This window comes from Oncorhynchus nerka, linkage group LG22 (assembly GCF_034236695.1).
Source record: "Oncorhynchus nerka isolate Pitt River linkage group LG22, Oner_Uvic_2.0, whole genome shotgun sequence".
In the NCBI taxonomy this organism is placed as follows: Eukaryota; Metazoa; Chordata; class Actinopteri; order Salmoniformes; family Salmonidae; genus Oncorhynchus; species Oncorhynchus nerka.
This window is the reverse complement of record NC_088417.1, coordinates 49560399-49584060: the sequence shown is the minus strand read 5'-3', so window position 1 is coordinate 49584060 and position 23662 is coordinate 49560399. Positions and strand designations below refer to the sequence as shown.

The window sequence follows — 23662 nt, the reverse complement described above, 5'->3', positions numbered from 1 at the left end:
TACTCTTTGAAGAGGTAGGTTTTCAGATGTTTTTCGTGATATTTTAAGGGACTCAGCTGTCACACACCCGACCGCAAGGGGACATTTTTATTTACACCCATGTTTCCTGTAGCCACTAGCAAGGGCATGATGGTGTGAGGCGCTTGCATTCACACAAAGTCTATTTTTAAATTTGCCTTTGTTCTTTGCTTCTGCTTATTTTGATGTCTTCACTTTGTGTGTGTCTGTGCGATTGCGCCGTGTTAGCCACTGACCTGTAGGGCAAGACTATCACAAATAGCTCTCGTCTGTATCAGGGTTCATTAGCTCTGAGAGCCACCTGCAGCAGACAGGTCTTGGTCGCCTTCCCCTGCTCAGACATCAACCAATGATTGCATGTCATGTCAATTGCGTGTGTTTTTTTGTTTTTATAGCGATAGTCTTTAAACTGGTAGCTAGCAAGGTGAGCTAGCAACTAGCAACTGTATTACTCGCTATACATTTATAGTTGTATACAGAAAGAATGTCTTGGTTGAAGGTGGGAGTTTTTTTTATTACACTCTGCATGTATTTGTGTCTGTTTTCAAAGTGAGTGAGAGTCTGTGGCTGGAACACTGTCACCCAGGTCACATTCATAGTTGACTATAGGAGTTGGCTATGCTGCACAAACTGTTCAGGGACCTGTCTAGAGTGAGTCAGGGTGTGAGTCAGCTAATTTAATGCCTTTTCTGGTTAATTTTTCTGGGGTGAGCCTCAATAATTTCAAGTGGATTCATTTCCTCGTCTCCTCTCCATCAGCACTGAAAGTATTGGAGAGGCGTAAACGCAATATGATGGATGCCCTACCAGGGTCAACTTGTTAATTAGTGTACGCAACGGAATTCATTTTAAAACGTCTTGCAGCAGATAACTCAAATGAGCTTGTTGGATATAGAAGTCCCTCCCTGTTTCAGTCCATTCTCTTCCGTTTTAGTGCATAACAAACTCAAACCAGGTATTTCTAATCCAGCTTTCTGAAATGCAAACGAAAGGAAGGAAATCATGAAAGGAAACCTTCAGATGAATGAAACACACCCCTGGGAACCTCTACAAAGGGTCATGTCCATGTAAAACGACCCATGAGCACCAGTATGAAGTTTATAGGATCATATCCAATTTTGTGTACTTTTTTGTTTGTTTTGACTGAGTTGACTGAGAACACATTCTCATTTACAGCAACAACCTGGGGAATAGTTACAGGGAAGAGGAAAGAGCCAATTGGAAGTTGGGGATGATTCTGTGGCCATGATGGTCAGATTGGGAATTTAGCCAGGACACCTGGGTTAACACTCCTACTCTTACAATAAGTGCCATTGGATCTTTAGTGGCCACAGAGCATCAGGACACCCATTTAACGTCCCATCCAAAAGATGGAACCCTACACAGGGCAATGGGATATTATTATTATTTTTTTAGATCAGAGGAAAGAGTGCCTCCTACACCACTTCCAGCAGCATCTGGTCTCCCATCTAGGGACCAACCAGGACCAACCCTGCTTAGCTTCAGAGGAAAGCCAGTCGTGGGATCCAGAGTGGTATGCTGCTGGAGTCTATAACATACTTTGGACTGGGACCAAATGTTTTGTGTTAAAGTAAAATTTTCTTAAATTAAAGTTAAATTAACTTTCCTTTTACTGTGCACACACAGAGAGAGTCTGTGAACTGCAGTGAGAGAACACAGTCCGAAGGCACCATGGGTTCTGTAAACAAACTCAACCCCAGATAAGGCTCAACTCCTAGAAACAAAGAGGGAGAGGGAGAGAGAGCGAAAAGTTGGGAGAGGTGAGAGTGAAAGGAGAGAGGGGGAAGTGTGAACATTTTGAAATGGAGGAGGAAACTGACTGTGGGAGTGGAAACAATGATAACACCTAAGAACTGAGAGTGACTGAGGTGAGGAGGTTGCTGTGAAACAATGTAGAGATGTAGATGGATGTGGGGAGGGGTGACAGAAAGAGAGCGGGTGCATAAAGCAATTGAAAGTGATAGCAAGTAACAGATGGAGGGATTGTGCTAGAGTAAGAGTTGGTGAAGAAAGGGAAAATGGGGTGAGTAGAGGCAGACACACACATTATAGGCAGATCTGAGCATCAAATACTGCTTCTAGTCTTCAACCCTTGTATATCAGTTGCATACGTCACCTTGTTGTTTTTCAGGAAGCCTTTTAGGGAAAAGGGTGACTTTGAAACAGTTATGCTGTCATGTCATGATTTTTTTTTGTTAAAGAACATGGCAGAATTTGGGTTTATGTCATGATTTGTTTTTGATCTCTGAACTCACCAAAATGCTTGTCAGATAAAGTAGATTAGTAGACGACAGAAAGGCTCTCCTAATTGAGGTGGATTTAAATGCACACAAGATTAAATCCCAAAACCTCGGGATAACACCTCTTATGTGTGTGCCTGTTTGCATGCTTTTTATGTGTGTGATTTGGGGCGTATGTCCGTGTGTGTGTGTCCGTGCGAAGCGTGCATGTTACGCCTGCACCCGTGTGTGTGTGTGTAAACTTGCACTCAGTCAGCCATATTAGGCAGCAGTTTGTGAGAGCAGGAAGTGGTCAGGGCTCAGATGCCCCGGGTAAGGAACTCGGAGAATGTTTCACTTCTCACACCACCGACACCGCAGAGGATGCGGAAGCGTCTGAGACTTACCGTCTCAAGTGTTACCTTGGCAACGCCGCATGCGACACCTTTGAATCAAATCAAGGTTTATTGGTTGCGTACACAAATTTGCCGATATCGCAGGTGCATTGAAAATGCTTTTGTTTCTAGCTCCAACAGTGAAATAATATTGTGTCAAGGCACAGATCTGGGGAAGGGTACCAAAACATTTCTGCAGCATTGAAGTTCCCCAAGAAGACAGTGGCCTCCATCATTCTTAAATGGAAGAAGTTTGGAACTACCAAGACTTTTCTTAGAGCTGGCCGCCCGGCCAAACTGAGCAATCGGGGGAGAAGAACCATGGTCAGAGAGGTGACCAAGAACCCAATGGTCACTCTGATGGAGCTCCAGAGTTCCTCTCTGGAGATGGGAGAAACTTCCAGAAGGACGTCCATCTCTGCAGCACTCCACCAATCAGGCCTTTATGGTAGAGTGGCCAGACGGAAACCACTCTTCAGTAAAAGGCACATGACAGCCCACTTGGAGTTTGCCACTTGGAAACTCCACTTTTCCAAACTCCACTTGGAGTTTGCCTGGCACTATCCCTACGGTGAAGCATGGTGGTGGCAGCATCATGCTGTGGGGATGTTTTTCAGCAGAAGGCCTGGGATACAAGTCAGGATCGAGGGAAAGATGAACGGAGCAAACTACACTGAGATCCTTGATGAAAACCTGCTCCAGAGCGCTCAGGACCTCAGACTGGGGCGAAGATTCACCTTCCAACAGAACAACAACCCTAAGCACAGAGCCAAGACAGCGCATGAATGGCTTCGGGACAAGTCCTTCAGTGGCCAAGCCAGAGCCCGGATTTGAACCCAATCTAACATCTGGAGAGACCTGAAAATAACTGTGCAGCGACGCTCCCCATCCAACCTGGCAGAGCCTGAAAGGAACTCTGACAACACAGAGTTACACATGGAGTAAACAATTAACAAGTCAATAACACAGTAGAAAAAAAATGGGCAGTCTATATACAATGTGTGCAAAAGGCATGAGGAGGTAGGCGAATAATACAATTTTGCAGATTAACACTGGGGTGATAAATGATCAGATGGTCATGTACAGGTAGAGATATTGGTGTGCAAAAGAGGTGAAAATGGGTGGGCTATTTACCAATAGACTATGTACAGCTGCAGCGATCGGTTAGCTGCTCGGATAGCTGATGTTTGAAGTTGGTGAGGGAGATAAAAGTCTCCAACTTCAGCGATTTTTGCAGTTCGTTCCAGTCACAGGCAGCAGAGTACTGGAACGAAAGGCGGCCAAATGAGGTGTTGGCTTTAGGGATGATCAGTGAGATACACCTGCTGGAGCGCGTGCTACGGATGGGTGTTGCCATCGTGACCAGTGAACTGAGATAAGGCAGAGCTTTACCTAGCATGGACTTGTAGATGACCTGGAGCCAGTGGGTCTGGCGACGAATATGTAGCGAGGGCCAGCCGACTAGAGCATACAAGTCGCAGTGGTGGGTGGTATAAGGTGCTTTGGTGACAAAACGGATGGCACTGTGATAGACTGCATCCAGTTTGCTGAGTAGAGTGTTGGAAGCCATTTTGTAGATGACATCGCCGAAGTAAAGGCTCTGAATACTTATGTAAATGTGATATTTCCGTTTTATTTGTAATACATGTTTCAACATTTTCAAAAAACATTGTTTTTGCTTTGTCATTATGGGGTATTGTGTGTAGATATAGTTGAAGTAACATTTCTTGTTAACAAACTATAGTTTTGGCAAGTCGGTTAGGACATCTACTTTGTGCATGACTCAAGTAATTTTTCCAACAATTGTTTACAGACCGATTTTAAGTCACTATCACAAAATTCCAGAAAATGTGATGGCTTTAGAAGCTTCTGATAGGCTAATTGACATAATTTGAGTCAATTGGAGGTGTACCAGTGGATGTATTTCAAGGTTTACCTTCAAACTCAGTGCCTCTCAAAAGAAATCAGACCTCAGAAAAAAAATTGTAGACCTCCACAAGTCTGGTTCATCCTTGGGAGAAGTTTCCAAACGCCTGAAAGTACCACATTCATCTGTACAAACAATAGTATGCAAGTATAAACACCTTGTGTAGCTGCTGGAGGAAACGGGTACAAAAGTATCTATTTCCACAGTAAAACAAGTCCACAAGCTTCCCAACAATTTAAAGGCAATGCTACCAAATACTAATTGAGTGTATGTAAATTTCTGACCCACTGGGAATGTGATGAAAGAAATAAAAGCTGAAAAAATAATTATTTCTACTATTATTCTGACATTTCACAATCTTAAAATAAAGTGGTGATCCTAACTGACTTAAGACAAGGAATTTTTACTAGGATTAAATGTCAGGAATTGTGAAACTGAGTTGTATTTGGCTAAGGTGTATGTAAACTTCAAATGTAGATGAGGGAAAAATAAAATGTAATCAATTTTAGAATAAGGCTGTAATGTAACAAAATTTGGGAAAAGTCAAATGGTCTGAATACTTTGTAGAAAACAGGGCTGGGCTAGGAGTGTAAACATATTTTCTTTCTGGGATCTCTTTGTACAGTTGAACTGACTGGCTTGAACAATTTTAGACTGTCTGATCTGAGGGGTCTGAATACTTTCCAAATGTGTTGACGTGAAAAAGTATTTGCCTTTTGGATTTCTCTATTTTTGCAAATGTTTGATATGGGAAGTTATCAGATCTTGAACCAAACACTAATGTTTGATACGGGAAGTTATCAGATCTTGAACCAAACACTAATGTTTGATACGGGAAGTTATCAGATCTTGAACCAAACACTAATGTTTAATACAGGAAGTTATCAGATCTTGAACCAAACACTAATGTTTGATACGGGAAGTTATCAGATCTTGAACCAAACACTAATGTTTGATAAAAGGAATCTGAGTTTGCAAATAACAGAAAAAAAATGATGCTTTATTGATAGAATTACCAAAGTTACACAACACCCAATTCCCCCTGTGTGAAAAAGTAATTGCACACATACTCTCAAACTGATTGTGCCACCTTTTAGCTGCAAAGACTGCAACCAAATGCTTCATGTAGTTGATTATAAGTCCCTCACATCACTGTGGAGGAATGTTGGCCCACTCTTGCACGCAGAACTGCTTTAACTCAGCGATAATTGTGGGTTTTCAAGCATGAAAACTGCATAATTCAAGCTACAACATCTCAATTGGGATTAGGTCTGGACATTGACTTAACCATTTCAAAACGTCACATTTTTGACCTTTTCGACATCTGCATGTAGACTTGATTGTGTGTTTTGGATTATTGTCTTGCTGCATGACCCAGCTGTGCTTCAGCTCACAGACGGATGGCCTGACATTGTCCTGTAGAATTCTCTGATACAGAGCAGAATTCATGGTTCCTTCTATTAAGGCAAGTCATCCAGGTCTTGAGGCAGCAAAGCATCCCCAAACCATCACATTACCACCACCATGCTTGTCCGTTTGATATTTTTCCCAAACGATTTCTGAGGGAGTGCGGTGTTGAGCTTTTAACAAAGTGATCATTTGAGAGGTCCTCCTATATGCTTTAATTTAGTTGCAACTTTAGTTGTGATACAAACCTTAGGATTCTAAGGCTGCATGATGCAACTCGAATGATGATTTGAAAAAAGTTGCATGTAAGGCATGAGCTCTGCTCGGTTTCTTGTGCAGGCTGCACACACTTCATCAGTGTCTCATTCACAATTTGACAAGCACTTGATAATATTTTCAGAATATTCTCAATTGAATCTGGTCTTTACATATAGCCTAAGATAATACAGTTTGTGTGGAATTATTTTTCAGTCTGCACTCAAATAGTGAATGGAGGTTACCTGCAGTTACATTTGTAATATGCCAGGAAGGCTACACCAGTTGTAAAGCAGAATAATATGGTTAATTGTAAGAATATACAAATATAGCAGAACTAGAAAGCTGGGATCCTCTTTTAAATAGTGGCCAGTCAACTCTGTTTTCACACGCGATTGAGCAATGACTCGGCTAATAAGAACAAGTTTCACTCTGTAGGCTATGGGCTCTCGTACCCTGTTTCAGGGGTCCTAGGCCTGTAGATTACGGTTTATAGATTACGCTTAGAATTAATTGGCCACTAGTTTTATTAAGAACCTTATCAAAACATTGGGCTAGGCTCCACGATGCATGTGACTGAGTTGAAAAAGACGGGGGGGTTATACAGGGGGTAAATGCATGTCATTCGGAAGCACTTGAATGGATGATTATTTTCCTGCGGTTCATTTTCATGCCAGCCAGGCCATCTACTCCGGTTGTAACACGAAGCAATGTGCTTAATTTGAAGAAAGTTGAGAATTAGATATAGTAGGCCTAGCCTATAGAAAGCTGATGGGATCCTCTTTTTTTTAATAGGGGTCATCAAAACTCGGTTTCACGAAATTGCATGGCCTATATAGGACTATAAATGCTGCTCAACATGGGGAACCAGCTATGAGGAGCCGGCTCTCGCTGCGCAGCAGATGGTCCTATTCCGCTCAAATGCCTGAATGCCAGGGCTCTCATGAAGTGTTTGATTTGATTTTTGATTCCATTTGCGTTGCTGTCAGAGTGATTAGAGGGACAATAGAGCACTGAGTACATTAGCGACTGGCCGTTAGCAAGTACTACTAATGACCATCAGTGGCATCAGAGCGCAGTTTTGGAGAAGCCTAGTTACGGTGACTCAGCGGTCACGATGACTGGTGACTGTCGATGTAGGGCTAATACAGTCACTGTAATAGACCTAGTGGTGTCGCGTTTGACTTGAGCTCATCCCACTCAACTAATTTCACTCAACTTCAGTTATTTGGGTAACGTGTTACTGCTGGTCACATTTATTTTTCATAGAATAAAAGCGTGCTAAAAAGGCAGAAGTGACCATATCTCTATTTTTAACATGACTGCTTTGTGTAATGCATATCTCTTTTAGCCATCTTGAATTTCCTCATCTCTGTGCCATAAAACAACGTGAACAACAAAGCAATGTCCACAGTTGTGCATTTCACTCTTCATGGGGTAATGGGGACTATCTTGTTAGTGTTTATTCAGTCATCTCAAACAGGGAATTAACTCTCCTCCTCTGCCTCCTCATCTCTTTTGAACTTCCCGGACCCTCTTTCTTCCCCTTCTCACTCTCCCTGTTTCTTTCTCAACTCCCTCCCTCTCTTCTCTCTTGCTATTTCAGTGAGTCCAGTATCTGCCAGGTGCGAGCCACGGTCATGCAGTATGATGATGGTAACAAGTGCTGGGTGCCGGCAGGTGAGGGGGGCCAGGCCTTCAGCAGGGTCCAGATCTACCACAATCCCGTAGCCAACACATTCCGAGTGGTGGGACGCAAGATGCAGGGTGACCAGCAGGTAACTAGTGTACACACACACACCATGAACAGAGAAATTCCTAAGATGCACTGTCTAATAATCGACAGAGCGAAATATAAACACATTCATTTGGTCATTGTCCTCTTGGAAAAACAAATGATAGTCCAACTAAGTGCAAACCAGATGGGATGGCATATCGCTGCAGAATGCTGTGGTAGCAATGCTGGTTGGATATGCCTTGAATTCTAAATAAATCACTGGCCATGTCACCAGCAAAGCACCATCACACCACCACCTCCATGCTTCACGGTGGGAACCACACATGCGGAAATAATCTTGTCACCTTCTCTGCGTCTCACTAAGACATGGCAGTTGGAACCCCCAAAAAATCTCAAATTTGGACTCATCAGACCAAAGGACAGATTTCCACTGGTCTAATGTCCATTGCTCGTGTTTCGTGACCCAAGCAAGTCTCTTCTTATTATTGGTGTCCTTTAGTATTGGCTTTTTATTGGTGTCCATTTATTTTGGCTGCAATTTCTTATCCTCTGCAGAAGAGGTAACTCTGGGTCTTCCTTTCCTGTGGCGGTCCTCATGAGTGCCAGTTTCATCATATTTCATCTTGAAATTTTCCGCATTGACTGACCTTCATGTCTTAGAGTAATGATGGACTGTCGTTTCTCTTTGCTTATTTGAGCTGTTCTTGCCATAATATGGACTTGGTCTTTCACCAAATAGGGCTGTCTTCAGTATACCACCCCTACCTTGTCACAAGACAACTGATTGGCTCAAACTCATTAAGGAAAACAATTCCACAAATGAACTTTTAACAAGGAACACCTGTTAATTGAAATGCATTCCAGGTGACTACCTCATGAAGCTGGTTGAGAGAATGCCAAAAGTGTGCAAAGATGTCAAGGCAAAGGGTCTGTACTTTGAAGAATCTCAAATATAAAATATATTTTGATTTGTTTAACACTTTTTGTGTTGCTACATGATTCCATATGTGTTATTTCATAGGTTGATGTCTTCACTATTATTCTAACTCTTGAATGAGTAGGTTTGTCCAAACCTTTCACTGGTACTATATACCGTGCCTTCGAAAAGTATTCAGACCCCTTGACTATCAGAAATAACTTATTTATATAAGTAACCTTCATTATGGGGTATTGTGTTTAGATTGATGAGGGACAACAATTTGGAAGAAATCAAGGGGTAGGAATACTTTCCGAAGGCACTGTATATTGTGTAGAGAACGATGCTGGGCTAGGAGGGTAAACATTTTCCTTCTGGGACCTCTTTGTACAGTCGAGCTGACTGGTTTGAACAATTTTAGACTGACTCCTCTGTAAATCTTGTGAGAGTTAGTACGGGGGTGCTATAACACCATATGGGAACCAGTCCCCTGTGCGTTTCCTTGCTATCACACTCAGAGATTGTGGGTTAGGCTTTGTCCTTTTTCTGTTGCTGCAGAATGTCAACATGCAGCCAGCAATCTGCTCATCAAGATTAGTCTCATTAGTATTGTTGGGGCTTCATGTGTCAGCTGTCTTCCTCTTTCTTTCAGTCTTCCCTATCTCACTTCTGTTTACTGTGTGCCACTACCTCTGCTCTCGAGCTAATGCCTTCCTCTCACACTAGGGTAGTGGAAGACCCACACTAGCACTAGAGAGCCCAAACAAAGCCTAGCCTACAGTGTTGGAAAAAGTACTCCATTGTCATACTTGAGTAAAAGTAAAGATGCTTTAATAGGGAAAATGTATTATTACAAATGTACATATTCTTTAGAAATGTAAGAGGAATTAAAGTTGTCAGAAATATAAATTGTAAATTACAGATACCCCAAAAAACGACTTACGTAGTACTTCCAAATTATTTTTTTATTCATTACTTTACACCACTGCTAACCTAAAGGCTACTTTAGTTCAACTTATCCTAGCGTAGCATCTTTTTCAAAATATCTGTTGCTTTGGAAAGGCAATGGAGGGTCCACACTAGTAGCACAAGACTTCGCCTCGCCTAACATAGTTGCTCAGTTTCACTAAAGGCGCTTGTTTTCACATGTATAATCTGATAAATAGCAATAGATGAACATAAAGGGGTGTGAGGGGAACGATCTTGAAATTCAAAGGCTATAAAGACCAATCTAGGTTCCACACTCACACACACACACACACACATTCTCCCAGTGAACGCATACTGTCATTCCACTTGTAGTTTCTCATTGCCTTTTTACTTCCTGCTTGACACTCCTAGGTGGTGATCAACTGCCCAATCGACAAGAGGCTGAAGTACAACCAGGCTACACCCAACTTCCACCAGTGGCGGGAAGCCCGGCAGGTGTGGGGGCTGAACTTCGGCAGCAAGGAGGAGGCCGTTCTCTTCTCCAACGGCATGATGCATGCCCTGGAGGTGCTGAGTGCACTCACTGACTCAGGTAGGATCTATAATATAGGATCAAATATTGAAGAAAAAAAAACATTTTGCAAAAGAAATGGTACTTTTTGTCCTAGTTCCTTTTTGTCTTTTGTTTCTCGCTGCAATCACGGATTGGATTGGATTTCTTAAAGATTTAATCTGCAGTAGGTGAAACAGCGCCATTGTCTGCCCCACCGCTTTTGTCGATGGTAAAACAAATTGCAGTATATATTCTGCTGTTCTATAGCGCATGCAATGATGTCAGAGAAGAGGAACAAAAGTTGCTGTTTGCAATAACTTCTTTGTAATATCGCAAATGGACTTGGCAGTTTCACCATTAAGGATTCCAGCTTTAATCTATCTAATGGTGTTAATTATTGCCAGAATGAGAAGGGAAGGATGCATTTTGTAAAGTATTTTAACAGGACTGCTAAAATACTCACTCACTCAGTTTCTCTCCTCAGGCTACTCCTCTCTCCCTGTCCAAAATGGACCCTCCCCAGAGGAGCTGGAGCAACAGAGGAGGTACCATTCACATGATTTTAGTGTGTGTGTGTGGGGGGGGCAGGTCTGGTTTCTGTCAAAGTATTGCAAGTGTTGTTTTTTTGTTATTGTTTAAGACTGGTGAAAGGAAACTTGGCTATTGCCTATCTGACTGTTGTTTAGTAGATAATTAGTGTATTTTAAGTATAAGTCTATACTTATTTAAGTTTTGCTAGGGTAAATGAAGTTCACAACGTTTTTACTCTCACAATGCTCAGTATAGACAGACTGTTCTAAAACGCTGCCCCCTAGAATTCCAGCAACAAGTACAGAATATTGGACTAGACTGTAGACTGAATCCATCCCAATCAGTTCACATGGCTACAATTCTGAGCATTACAGATAGGAGAGTAATGAACAGAATAAACATCCCTTCAGAAAGTATTCCTACCCTTGACTTAATCCACATTTTGTTGTTACACCCTGAATTCAAAATAAATAAAAAATAAATAAAAAATGCATGCATCTACACACAGTACCCCATAATGACATGAAAACATGCTTTTAGAAATGTTTGCTAATTTTTTCAATTATAATTATTTTACACAGGAGTGATTGTTGCTGATAATGGGCCTCTGTACGCCTATGTAGATATTCCACTAAAAATATTCAGTTTCCAGCTACAATAGTCATTTACAACATTAGCAATGTCTACACTGTATGTCTGATCAATTTGATGTCATTCTAATGGACAAGGAATGGGCTTTTTTTTCAAAAACAAGGACATTTCTATGTGACCCCAAACTTTTGAAAGGTAGTGTACATATGAGATGAGTAAAGCAGTATGTATACATCAGTAAAGTGACTGGTGTTCCATTATTAAAGTGACCAGTGATTTCATGTCTATGTATACAGGGCAGCAGCCTCTAAGGTGCAGGGTGGAGTAGCTGGGGGTAGCCGACTAGTGATGGCTATTTAACAGTCTGATGGTTGTGAGATAGAAGCTGTTTTTAGAAGCTAGCTAGCTTACAAAGAATAACAACAAAAAATATCTAGTTAACAGAAGAAAGGAAGACAAAATAAGGACAGAAGAAAAAGGAAAAGAAAAAGGACAACAAAGTGAAACCTCTAAAGAAACAAGAGACCATAATACAAGAAACAGCACTATAGAGAGATAGAACAACAACAACGCAGCCACTGCCAGCTAGCCTACTTCAGCAGTACTGTATCATTTGAATTATTTTAGTCAATAAGATTCCTGCTACGTAAGCTTAACTTTCTGAACATTCGAGACGTGTAGTCCATTTGTCATTCCAATCTCCTTTGCATTAGCGTAGCCTCTTCTGTAGCCTGTCAACTATGTGTCTGTCTATCCCTGTTCTCTCCTCTCTGCACAGACCATACAAACGCTCCACACCGCGTGGCCGCGGCCACTCTAATCTGGTGGTCCCAGCGCGCACGACCCACGTGGAGTTCCAGGTCTCCGGTAGCCTCTGGAACTGCCGATCTGCGGCCAACAAGGCAGAGTTCATCTCAGCCTATGCCTCCCTCCAGTCCTCGACTTCTTGGCACTGACGGAAACATGGATCACCACAGATAACACTGCTACTCCTACTGCTCTCTCTTCGTCCGCCCACGTGTTCTCGCACACCCCGAGAGCTTCTGGTCAGCGGGGTGGTGGCACCGGGATCCTCATCTCTCCCAAGTGGTCATTCTCTCTTTCTCCCCTTACCCATCTGTCTATCGCCTCCTTTGAATTCCATGCTGTCACAGTTACCAGCCCTTTCAAGCTTAACATCCTTATCATTTATCGCCCTCCAGGTTCCCTCGGAGAGTTCATCAATGAGCTTGATGCCTTGATAAGCTCCTTTCCTGAGGATGGCTCACCTCTCACAGTTCTGGGCGACTTTAACCTCCCCACGTCTACCTTTGACTCATTCCTCTCTGCCTCCTTCTTTCCACTCCTACTCTTTTGACCTCACCCTCTCACCTTCCCCCTCTACTCACAAGGCAGGCAATACGCTCGACCTCATCTTTACTAGATGCTGTTCTTCCACTAACCTCACTGCAACTCCCCTCCAAGTCTCCGACCACTACCTTGTATCCTTGTCCCTCTTGCTCTCATCCAACACTTCCCACACTGCCCCTACTCGGATGGTATCGCGCCGTCCCAATCTTCGCTCTCTCTCCCCCGCTACTCTCTCCTCTTCCATCCTATCATCTCTTCCCTCTGCTCAAACCTTCTCCAACCTATCTCCTGATTCTGCCTCCTCAACCCTCCTCTCCTCCCTTTCTGCATCCCTTGATTCTCTATGTCCCCTATCCTCCAGGCCAGCTCGGTCCTCCCCTCCTGCTCCGTGGCTCGACGACTCATTGCGAGCTCACAGAACAGGGCTCCGGGCAGCCGGCGGAAATGGAGGAAAACTCGCCTCCCCTGCGGACCTGGCATCCTTTCACTCCCTCCTCTCTACATTTTCCTCTTCTGTCTCTGCTGCTAAAGCCACTTTCTACCACTCTAAAGTCCAAGCATCTGCCTCTAACCCTAGGAAGCTCTTTGCCACCTTCTCCTCCCTCCTGAATCCTCCTCCCCTCCCCCTCCTCCTCTCTCTGCAGATGACTTCGTCAACCATTTTGAAAAGAAGGTCGACGACATCCGATCCTCGTTTGCTAAGTCAAACGACACCGCTGGTTCTGCTCACACTGCCCTACCCTGTGCTCTGACCTCTTTCTCCCCTCTCTCCAGATGAAATCTCGCGTCTTGTGACGGCCGGCCGCCCAACAACCTGCCCGCTTGACCCTATTCCCTCCTCTCTTCTCCAGACCATTTCCGGAGACCTTCTCCCTTACCTCACCTCGCTCATCAACTCATCCCTGACCGCTGGCTACGTCCCTTCTGTCTTCAAGAGAGCGAGAGTTGCACCCCTTCTGAAAAAACCTACACTCGATCCCTCCGATGTCAACAACTACAGACCAGTATCCCTTCTTTCTTTTCTCTCCAAAACTCTTGAACGTGCCGTCCTTGGCCAGCTCTCCCGCTATCTCTCTCAGAATGACCTTCTTGATCCAAATCAGTCAGGTTTCAAGACTAGTCATTCAACTGAGACTGCTCTTCTCTGTATCACGGAGGCCCTCCGCACTGCTAAAGCTAACTCTCTCTCCTCTGCTCTCATCCTTCTAGACCTATCGGCTGCCTTCGATACTGTGAACCATCAGATCCTCCTCTCCACCCTCTCCGAGTTGGGCATCTCCGGCGCGGCCCACGCTTGGATTGCGTCCTACCTGACAGGTCGCTCCTACCAGGTGGCGTGGCGAGAATCTGTCTCCTCACCACGCTGGCAGACATATCAGTGTGGATGACGGATCACCACCTCAAGCTGAACCTCGGCAAGACGGAGCTGCTCTTCCTCCCGGGGAAGGACTGCCCGTTCCATGATCTCGCCATCACGGTTGACAACTCCATTGTGTCCTCCTCCCAGAGCGCTAAGAACCTTGGCGTGATCCTGGACAACACCCTGTCGTTCTCAACTAACATCAAGGCGGTGGCCCGTTCTTGTAGGTTCATGCTCTACAACATCCGCAGAGTACGACCCTGCCTCACACAGGAAGCAGCGCAGGTCCTAATCCAGGCACTTGTCATCTCCCGTCTGGATTACTGCAACTCGCTGTTGGCTGGGCTCCCTGCCTGTGCCATTAAACCCCTACAACTCATCCAGAACGCCGCAGCCCGGCTGGTGTTCAACCTTCCCAAGTTCTCTCACGTCACCCCGCTCCTCCGCTCTCTCCACTGGCTTCCAGTTGAAGCTCGCATCCGCTACAAGACCATGGTGCTTGCCTACGGAGCTGTGAGGGGAACGGCACCTCAGTACCTCCAGGCTCTGATCAGGCCCTACACCCAAACAAGGGCACTGCGTTCATCCACCTCTGGCCTGCTCGCCTCCCTACCACTGAGGAAGTACAGTTCCCGCGCAGCCCAGTCAAAACTGTTCGCTGCTCTGGCCCCCCAATGGTGGAACAAACTCCCTCACGACGCCAGGACAGCGGAGTCAATCACCACCTTCCGGAGACACCTGAAACCCCACCTCTTTCAGGAATACCTAGGATAGGATAAAGTAATCCTTCTCACCCCCCCCCCTTAAAAGATTTAGATGCACTATTGTAAAGTGGCTGTTCCACTGGATGTCTTAAGGTGAACGCACCAATTTGTAAGTCGCTCTGGATAAGAGCGTCTGCTAAATGACTTAAATGTAAATGTAAATGTTTTTCAGTCTCGGTCCCGGCTTTGATGCACCTGTACTGACCTCGCCTTCCGGATGATAGGGGGGTGAACAGGCTGGGGCTCAGGTGGTTGATGTCCCTGACATCGGATGCTGTAGGTGTCCTGGAGGGAAGGCAGTGTGCCTCCGGTGATGTTGGGCAGACCGTACCGCCCTCTGGTTAGCCCTGCGGTAGCAGGGGGTGCAGTTGCCGTACCAAGCGGTGATGGGGCGGCAGGTAGCCTAGTGATAAGAGCGTTGGACTAGTAACCGAAAGGTTGCAAGATCGGATCCCCGAGCTGACATGGTGGACATCTATCGTTCTTCCCCTGAACAAGGCAGTTAACCCACTGTTCCTAGGCCGTCATTGAAAGTAAGGATTTGCTGTTAGTTGACATGCCAAGTTAAGTAAAGGTAAAAACATTTAAATACAGCCCGACAGGATGTTCTTAATTGTGCATCTGTAAAGGTTTCTGAGGGTCTTAGGGGCCAAGCTGAATTTCTTCAGCCTCCTGAGGTCTTCACCACACTATCTGTGTGGGTGTACCATTTTCAGATCGGAACTTGAACTTGAAGCTTTCCACCTTCTCTACTGCGGTCCCGTCGATGTGGATAGGGGCGTGCTCCCTCTGCTGTTTCCTGAAGTCCACGATCAGCCCCTTCATTTTGTTGACGTTGAGGGAGAGGTTATTTTCCTGGCACCACTACGCCAGGGCCCTCACCTCCTCCCTGTAGGCTGTTTTGTCATTGTTGGTAATCAGGCCTACTGCTGTTGTGTCGTCTGCAATCTTGATGATTTGAGTTGGAGGCATGCGTGGCCACGCTGTCATGGGTGAACAGGGAGTACAGGAGAGGCTGAGCATGCACCCTTGTGGGGGGCCCCTGTGTTGAGGATCAGTGAAGTGGAGGTGTTGTTTCCTACCTTCACCATTTGAGGGCTTCCTGTCAGGAAGTCCAGGACCCAGTTGCACAGGACGGGGTTCAGACCCAGGGCCCCGAACTTAATAATGAGCTTAGAGGGTACTATGGTGTTGAAGGCTGAGCTATAGTCAATGAACAGAATTCTGACGTAGATATTCCTTGTTCAGATGGGGTAGGTCAGTGCGATGGCGATTTCATCTTCTGTGGATCTATTATGACTAAGCAAATTGAAGTGGGTCTAGGGTGTCAGGTAAGGTGGAAGTGATATAATCCTTAACTAGCCTCTCGAAGCACTGTATGATGACAGAAGTGAGTGCTATGGGGCAATAGTCATTTAGTTAAGTTACCTTTGTTCCTGTACCCAAGAAAGAAATGGTGGACATCTTGAAGCAAGTGGGGACAGCAGGCTGGGATAGGGAGAGATTGAATATGTCTGTAAACACTCCAGCCAGCTGGTCTGTACATGCTCTAAGGACGCGGCTAGGGATGCCGTCTGGGCCAGCAGCCACGCGAGGGTTAACACGCTTGAATGTCTTACTCGCGTCGGCCATGGAGAATGAGAGCCCACAGTCCTTGGGAGCAGGCCTCGTCGGTGGCACCGTGTTATCCTCAAAACTGGCAAAGGTGTTTAGCTTGTCTGGAATCAAGACTTCGGTGTCCGTGAGGTGGCTGGTTTTCTATTACTATTTGTAATCTGTGATTGTCTGTAGACCCTGCCACATGTCTGAGCCGTTGAATTGCGACTCATATTTACTTCTTACATCTATTTACATTTGGTTCCACAGGGGATTACACTTCATGTAGTCACTGAAGGGATGGTGTTAGAGCTATTAACATAAAGAAGATGTATTGAAATGAGAAATGTGTTCGAAACATGCCTGTGTATTGGCATCTAAATGGTATTTTTAACAAAGCCATTACAGGATAAGCGAGGTAGGAAAACACAGGCAAACCGGCGTTAACCAATATAAGAGACTCTGACTATATTCCAGCTGAAAGCTAGCCATTCAAGAGACATGGCAATAGACTTGAGAATCCTCCTCACTGCAAGGAACCAGAAGAGAACTGCTTAACCTATGACATGAGCCAGCCAGGTATAGCTGACCATTTGAGATGACGCTGTGTCTTCCATTTGAGGTGTCCTCTACCTTGAATATACAGGTTTACTGGGGAGTGTCGCCTGGTCATTGATAATGGGATAGACCAGACTGGTATAAACTGGTGTCTGAACAAACATGTTAGGTGTTACTGAAACCTAATACTGACGCTAACACAATCAGGTCCTGTGTGGCTCAGTTGGTAGAGCATGGGCGCTTGCAACACCAGGGTAGGGGGTTAAATTCCTGCTGATGCCATCCAAATGAAAATTAATGCATGCACTACTGTTAGTCACTTTGGAATAAAGTGTTTGCTAAATAACATATTATTCTAATCTACTATACTGTATACACACTAATCTACAGTAACACACTCTAACCTACAATAGACTGATCTCACATTGTGTCTCATCTTTTGTGTGTCCCTGCGTTTATACTTGTTTGTGAACATTATTTTATAAAGAACTCTGTCTCCCCCTCGCAGACTGGAGCTGCAGAGGCAGGAGCAGCAGGAGAGAGAGCGGCTGGAGAACGAGAGACCGGCCGCACCCATCCCCCCTGCAGCCCCGCCTGCTCCTCCCTCTGCCCCCGGTGGCCCCCCAGCTCCCCCAGGACCGCCTCCACCCCCAGGCCCCCCACCCCCACCTGGCCCCCCACCCCCACCTGGCCCCCCACCACCCCCTGGATCTGGGGCCCCACCTGCCCCACCTCAGTCTGGTGGAGGGGGGGGAGGGGGCGATGGAGGAGGTCTCGGAGGGCCCGGGGGACTAGCTGCAGCCCTAGCAGGAACCAAACTACGCAAATCGGCCAAGGTGAGACCAGTGTCATGGCCATTTTCCAGGTTACATTTATTTAAGAGGGTTACAGGTTACATTTATTTAAGATTCTACCAACTTTGCATAACTCTTAGGGCAACATATATCTATTGTTTTTGTCTAAATCTAGCTACAATTGTTTGGGAATCATTGATGGACAACAATATTCAAGAAAAATTAAAGACTACTGGACCACTCAAGAACACTCCATTCTGGTGTGGCGGACGCATTAAAATGTGTGTAATTGTCCCACTGAAAAATACAAATCTGTCCCACGTTTAGGTATTCAGAAGTCTTGAGGTAGGTTTTCCTGTAACTTTTTACCTGGGCTTTGCTTCTTTCATATTTTTGATCCTGACATGCATTACTCCCCAGTCCCTGCCTGTGACAAGCATACCCATAACATGATGCTGCCACCACAATACTTGGCAATACAGAGTTTCACTCGTGTTGTATTGGATTTGACCCAAACCTCTAGTTTTTAACTCGGGTCAAAATAAATATGAAAGGAGCAAAGTCCAGGTAAAAAGGTTGGAGGAAAACCTGTCATAGTCTTCTGAAACCTAATCCAGCGATAGTTTCATTTTTCAGTGGGACAATTACACAAAGGTTAATGCCAAAGACATACTTTAACGGCTTTCCAAGAGGTGTTGAGTGTTCATGAATGGTTTACTCTCGGTCCTGAATTAAATCTGCTTGAAAATCAGTTATATCAGATTCCCAACCAAATTTGCTGAGTAATTTTGACAAAAACGTTTGGAAGAATCTTAGTTGTAATAGCTTCAAACAAGTATTAACTTGGGTGTGAAGACAAACAATCAATACATTTTCCTTTCTTATCGTTTATTAATTTGGAAACAATTTTCCTTTCACTTTATTATTATGGAGTATTGTGTGTAGATACATTTTACAATAATAATGTAACAAAATGTGGGAAAAGTCAAGGGGTCTGGATACTTTCCGAATGCACTGTATATACAGTTGCTAGTGAAAGTCTACACACCCCTTACGAAGTCTTCACATTTTGCTGCCTTAAAATCTTGTCTAGAATATATATTTTTTCAATCCTGCTGGTCTACACGACCATCTCCATATTTTCTAAGCGAAAACAGGTTTTTAGAAAAAGTTTGCACTTAGGTTCTGAATAGTTTTTATATTTACTATGAGACTCGAAATTGAGCTCCGCTGCATCCTGTTTCCATTGGTCGTCCTTGAGATGTTTCTACAGCTTGATTGGAGTCCACCTGTGATAAATTCAATTGATTGGACATGATTTGGAAAGGCACACACCTGTCTATATAAGGTCCCATAGTTGACAGTGCATGTCAGAGCAAAACCCAAGCCATGACGTCAAAGGAATTGTCCGTAGAGCTCTGAGACAGGATTGTGTCGAGGCACAGATCTGGGGATGGGTACCAAAAAAATGTTTGCAGCATTGAAGGTCCCCAACAACTCTGTGGCCTCCATCATTCTTAAATGGAAGAAGTTTGGAACCACCAAGACTCTTCTTAGAGCTGGCTGCCCGGCCAAACTGAGCAAGGGCCTTGGTCAGGGAGGTGACCAAGAACCCAATTGTCACTGACAGAGCTCCAGAGTTCCTCTGTGGAGATGGGAGAACCACTCCTCGGTAAAAGGCATGTGACAGCCCACTTGGAGTTTGCCAAAAGGCACATAAAGACTCTCAGACCATAAGAAACTAGATTATCTGCTCTGATGAAACCAATATTGAACTTGTTGGCCTGAATACCAAGTGTCACGTCTGGAGGAATCCCGGCATCATCCCTACGGTGAAGCATGGTGTTGGCAGCATCATGCTGTGGGGGTGTTTTTCAGCGGCAGGGACTGGGAGACAAATCAGGATCAAAGGACAGATGAACGGAGCAAAGTACAAAGAGATCCTTGATGGAACCCTGCTCCAGAGCACTCCAGACCTCAGACTGGGGCAAAGGTTCACCTTCCAACAGGACAACAACCCTAAGCACACAGCCAAGACAACCCAGGAGTGGCTTCGGAACAAGTTTCTGAATGTGGCCCAGCCAGAGCCCGGACTCTTGTGAGGTGTCTGTATTTCTGATCAATTTTATGTTACATCTTCTAAGCTTTGGAGACCAGGAATACTTATTTCCTAAATAGCCGTTCAAGATTTTCTTAATCACTAATCCAGAATAGTTCCTGTTTTCGTTGCAACATTGTTGTATACTCAGTGAGTTGGACACCTTTCAAATGCTTCATTCCTTCCTCCCTTTCTTGAGGTAATCACTGGTCTGTAAGTGAGTGGAGATAGGTGAAGGCATGGTTTCCATCTTTCACAAATCTGTGTGTCAGATCAGTGATTTCCTTAAAGAAGGAAGGGAAAAATTCATCTTGAAGGAGCCTGTTTATCTCTGTAGGAGGATGGTGGTGCGGCAGCACCCCCTCCATCGGGAGGAGGAGGAGGTGGTGGTGGGGGAGGAAATCTGATGGGGGAGATGAGTGCCATCCTGGCCCGACGGTGAGCTACTGCCTTAGTCTTTGTTACACTCTTCCAGCCCCACATGTATGATGAGTTTGTCAAGCGTGTGTGTGTGCTTACAATCATATGGCTTTGCGTGTGTAAGATTGCAGAGGCTAAGCTGTTGTCTTCATTGTCTTTTTGTACAGGAAGAAAATGTCAGATAATCCAGGCGCAAAGAAGGATGTGCCCAGCAATGTAAGTCTATTGTAAATCATTTCATAATAAATCTGTGTGTGTAAGCTGCAAGTCAAGTCACACTGTGCTAAAGGGATGAAGCAATGTCATTTTATGCTTTTAGGAAGACTCCTCAAAGTCCTCAGGCCAAGGTGGTGAGTAGATCCGCTGAAGTCTTCATTCACTCTTTCTGTATTTGAGTGGGCGTGCACATGGAGGCTATTCCAGAAAGCATATGTTTTCAAGAAATATTCATTAGGCACCACCAAATGAACAAAAACGCACCGAAATGGGGAGGGACTAGCTGAACTTGTCCAACAAGAAACAGCTCCCATGTGCATACCCATTTTTGTTTTCTGTTGCGATTTTTCTTTTCTTTTTTTCTGCGGTGTGCACTAATGAATACAACCCAGATCTCTTGTCTCATATGAATGTTCTCCTCTCCTTTGTCTGATTTGAGCTGTGAAGCATTTGTTGGCCTTTTATTGACTAAAATATCATATATATTCTTTGTTTCATAATTCTCATGATCTCCTTTTGCCGTGACAGACAGCCTCAGGAGACCGTGGGAGAAATCAGCCACCATTCCAAGGTAGGGTCAGTTGAACATCAACACAATTAACACCACCACACTCGTCTCTCGTACCTGTTGTGCAGGAAATCACAGCCCAGTTCACCTCCCCCTGTTTATTACTTTTCTACAATAATTGTTTTTATGTTTACTATGGGAGGACAAAACTAGACTGGCACAAATTCAATCTTTTTCTATCCCACCTCTGTAAAGAGAGCGTGTTTTGTGTTTTGAGAGAATCTTGCATGTCTCAAACAGGACTAACTCAACCACCAAGACCCAGCTGCAGGAGAGCAGCCCCACCTCCACCACCCCTGCTCTTCCTCCTGCCCCCCCTTCTCCATCCTCTGCCCCATTGCCCAGGTACACCCTATTTGCCCCACCCTACCCTTATCCCTAGACCCTAATGCTGGCGCTCCATGTCTGTCTGCAGCTTCTCCGCAGCTACTCCACTGGTGTAGGGTGAAGTTGCCCCTAGACGCTGGTCTTGGGTCAGTTTTGCATTTCCACAACTAATGGTTGAAGTTAGGATTGGGGAGAGGAAGCTGATATTAGATCTGTACCAAGGGGAAACTTCACCCTGGAGTGTCCCTCTAGGGAACTACCAATAGCCCTGTGTGCTACGTGTGGCCTCTTGTGCCAAGGGATTAAGCAACACAATGCTTTGAACATTGTAGTTTTTGCCCTAGCACTAACACATCTGAATCCATTCAAAGGCTTGATGATGATGATTGATTGAATCCAGTATGTATTTTAGTGCAAGGACAAAAACTAAAATATGCACCTCTCCAGGACCAGGATTAAGAAACACTCTGCTTTAGGTCCTAGCAATCCTCAAGGCCTGGTCATGTATTTGGTACTCTCTGTTTTTGTCTTTTTCCATCTTAAGATTTTAAAAAGGGTCACAAAAATAGCGCAAGAGATGGTTTCTGTCAACAGCATGTTTGTCCTGCTCCTGCTAATGACAAGGCCCAGCCCAGAAACAACCCTCTATACCCCCTAGGCCAAGGGTCAGCAACAAGCCCGCAAGTTATTTATTCCCCCCCCCCCCCGTTTTTGGTATAACAAATAAAATCCCCCAAAATCACAGGGAGTTTTATTTAGGAAATCTGTTCCCAAGTATTCCCACAATTACAAAAAGAGATGTGATTGTGTCTCAATGTAATCAAGGTATGAAATTGTTATTTTCAAATACAATCTCTTTTTGGGCTTGGTTGTGGTCTTAAAAAATCCACTCAACCTATCAGAGGGTAAGGTAGGGCAACTACCATATTGTTTATAGTGCCAGTCCAATTCTTTCACATCAACATCAAGTGCCAAGAGGTTAGGGTCTGTTTCTGGAATGGGGCTTCTCTCAAGTCAAACAAGTCTCACCCCCTCAGATTTGGAAACAAAATTGATTAACTCAAGATCAGTGGCTATGATAAGTTAAATCTGGTGTACTAGTACATAGTTGGAAAAAACCTATTGTAAGTAATGTAGCCAAAGTCGCACCACACTGACGATTGAAAATAGTTCTGTTTCTATGTCTGTACAACACCAGCAGAGGGGTGTTATCCACTCCTCATTGGTCTGCTATGGCTGTTACCACAGTGACAAGATGGCTGGATAGCAGCCGTGGCAGCCTTTATTTAACTAGGCAAGTCAGTTAAGAACAAATTCTTATTTACTGCCTACCCCGGCCAAACCTGGATGACACTGGGCCAATTGTGCACCGCCCCATAGGACTGCCAATCACGGCCGGATGTGATACAGCCTTGACTCGAACTAAGGTGTCTGTAGTGACGCCTCTAGCACTGAGATGCAGTGCCTTAGACCACCGCGCCACTCGGGAGCGTAACAAACCGCCACTTCTGGCCAAACCGAGCTTCCATATCCTCGGTCTTTCTTGTTGATCTCCCGCTCTCTGCCCATCTTGTCCCACGATTCAATCCTTCTCCCCCCCCCCCCCCCCCCCCCCAATTCTCTACCTGTTTCTCTCTCCTTCTCCCATCGCTCTCGCTCCTCTCTTCACTCTCACTCCCATCTCGCTGCTCTCTCTCGTTCCTCTCTGTCTATTTCTGTTTCTAACAGGATGAAGGCAGTGAACAACACCACGGCCAGCACAGGCAGTGAAGGCACAGAGATGGAGAGAATCAAACAGGTAAGCTCCACCTTGGACCTGTTAATGTTGTGTTTAAAGGATTACTGTCACGTAGACTAGACATAACAGGAGGCCATTGCTCCTCTACTAATGGTGGATGAAGACAATCTATTGGCATCATTCTCAGATAATACTATTTTGATTTGTGTGTTTAGGACATCCTTGAGGAAGTGAGAAAAGAGCTCCATAAAGTGAAAGATGAAATAATCGGGGGTGAGTTCCTGATTTGGCCCATCCCATTCAAGGAGCACTCCCTAGCGTTTTCTTTTTTTGTTACTAACAATACAGTCAATAAGAATCACAATACATTTT

At 44.7% G+C, this 23662-nt stretch overlaps 1 protein-coding gene across 3 annotated transcripts in view; it reads left to right on the top strand.

The window, feature by feature from the left end:
* Nucleotides 1–23662, top strand: part of LOC115105299 (vasodilator-stimulated phosphoprotein-like) — a 32549-nt gene that overhangs the window by 5317 nt on the left and 3570 nt on the right. For 2 of the 3 annotated variants that reach the window (XM_065007224.1, XM_029627182.2), the window contains exons 2-12: nt 7849–8020; nt 10238–10418; nt 10864–10924; nt 17638–17965; nt 20359–20459; nt 20609–20657; nt 20761–20791; nt 21186–21228; nt 21466–21570; nt 23281–23350; nt 23506–23563. In XM_065007224.1, the coding sequence (XP_064863296.1) occupies nt 7883–8020; nt 10238–10418; nt 10864–10924; nt 17638–17965; nt 20359–20459; nt 20609–20657; nt 20761–20791; nt 21186–21228; nt 21466–21570; nt 23281–23350; nt 23506–23563 (1165 nt within the window). In that variant the 5' untranslated portion in view covers nt 7849–7882. Of the gene's footprint in view, nt 1–1955; nt 2063–7848; nt 8021–10237; nt 10419–10863; nt 10925–17637; nt 17966–20358; nt 20460–20608; nt 20658–20760; nt 20792–21185; nt 21229–21465; nt 21571–23280; nt 23351–23505; nt 23564–23662 lie in introns of those variants that run through there. The other variant, XM_029627184.2, reaches the window with a different exon arrangement.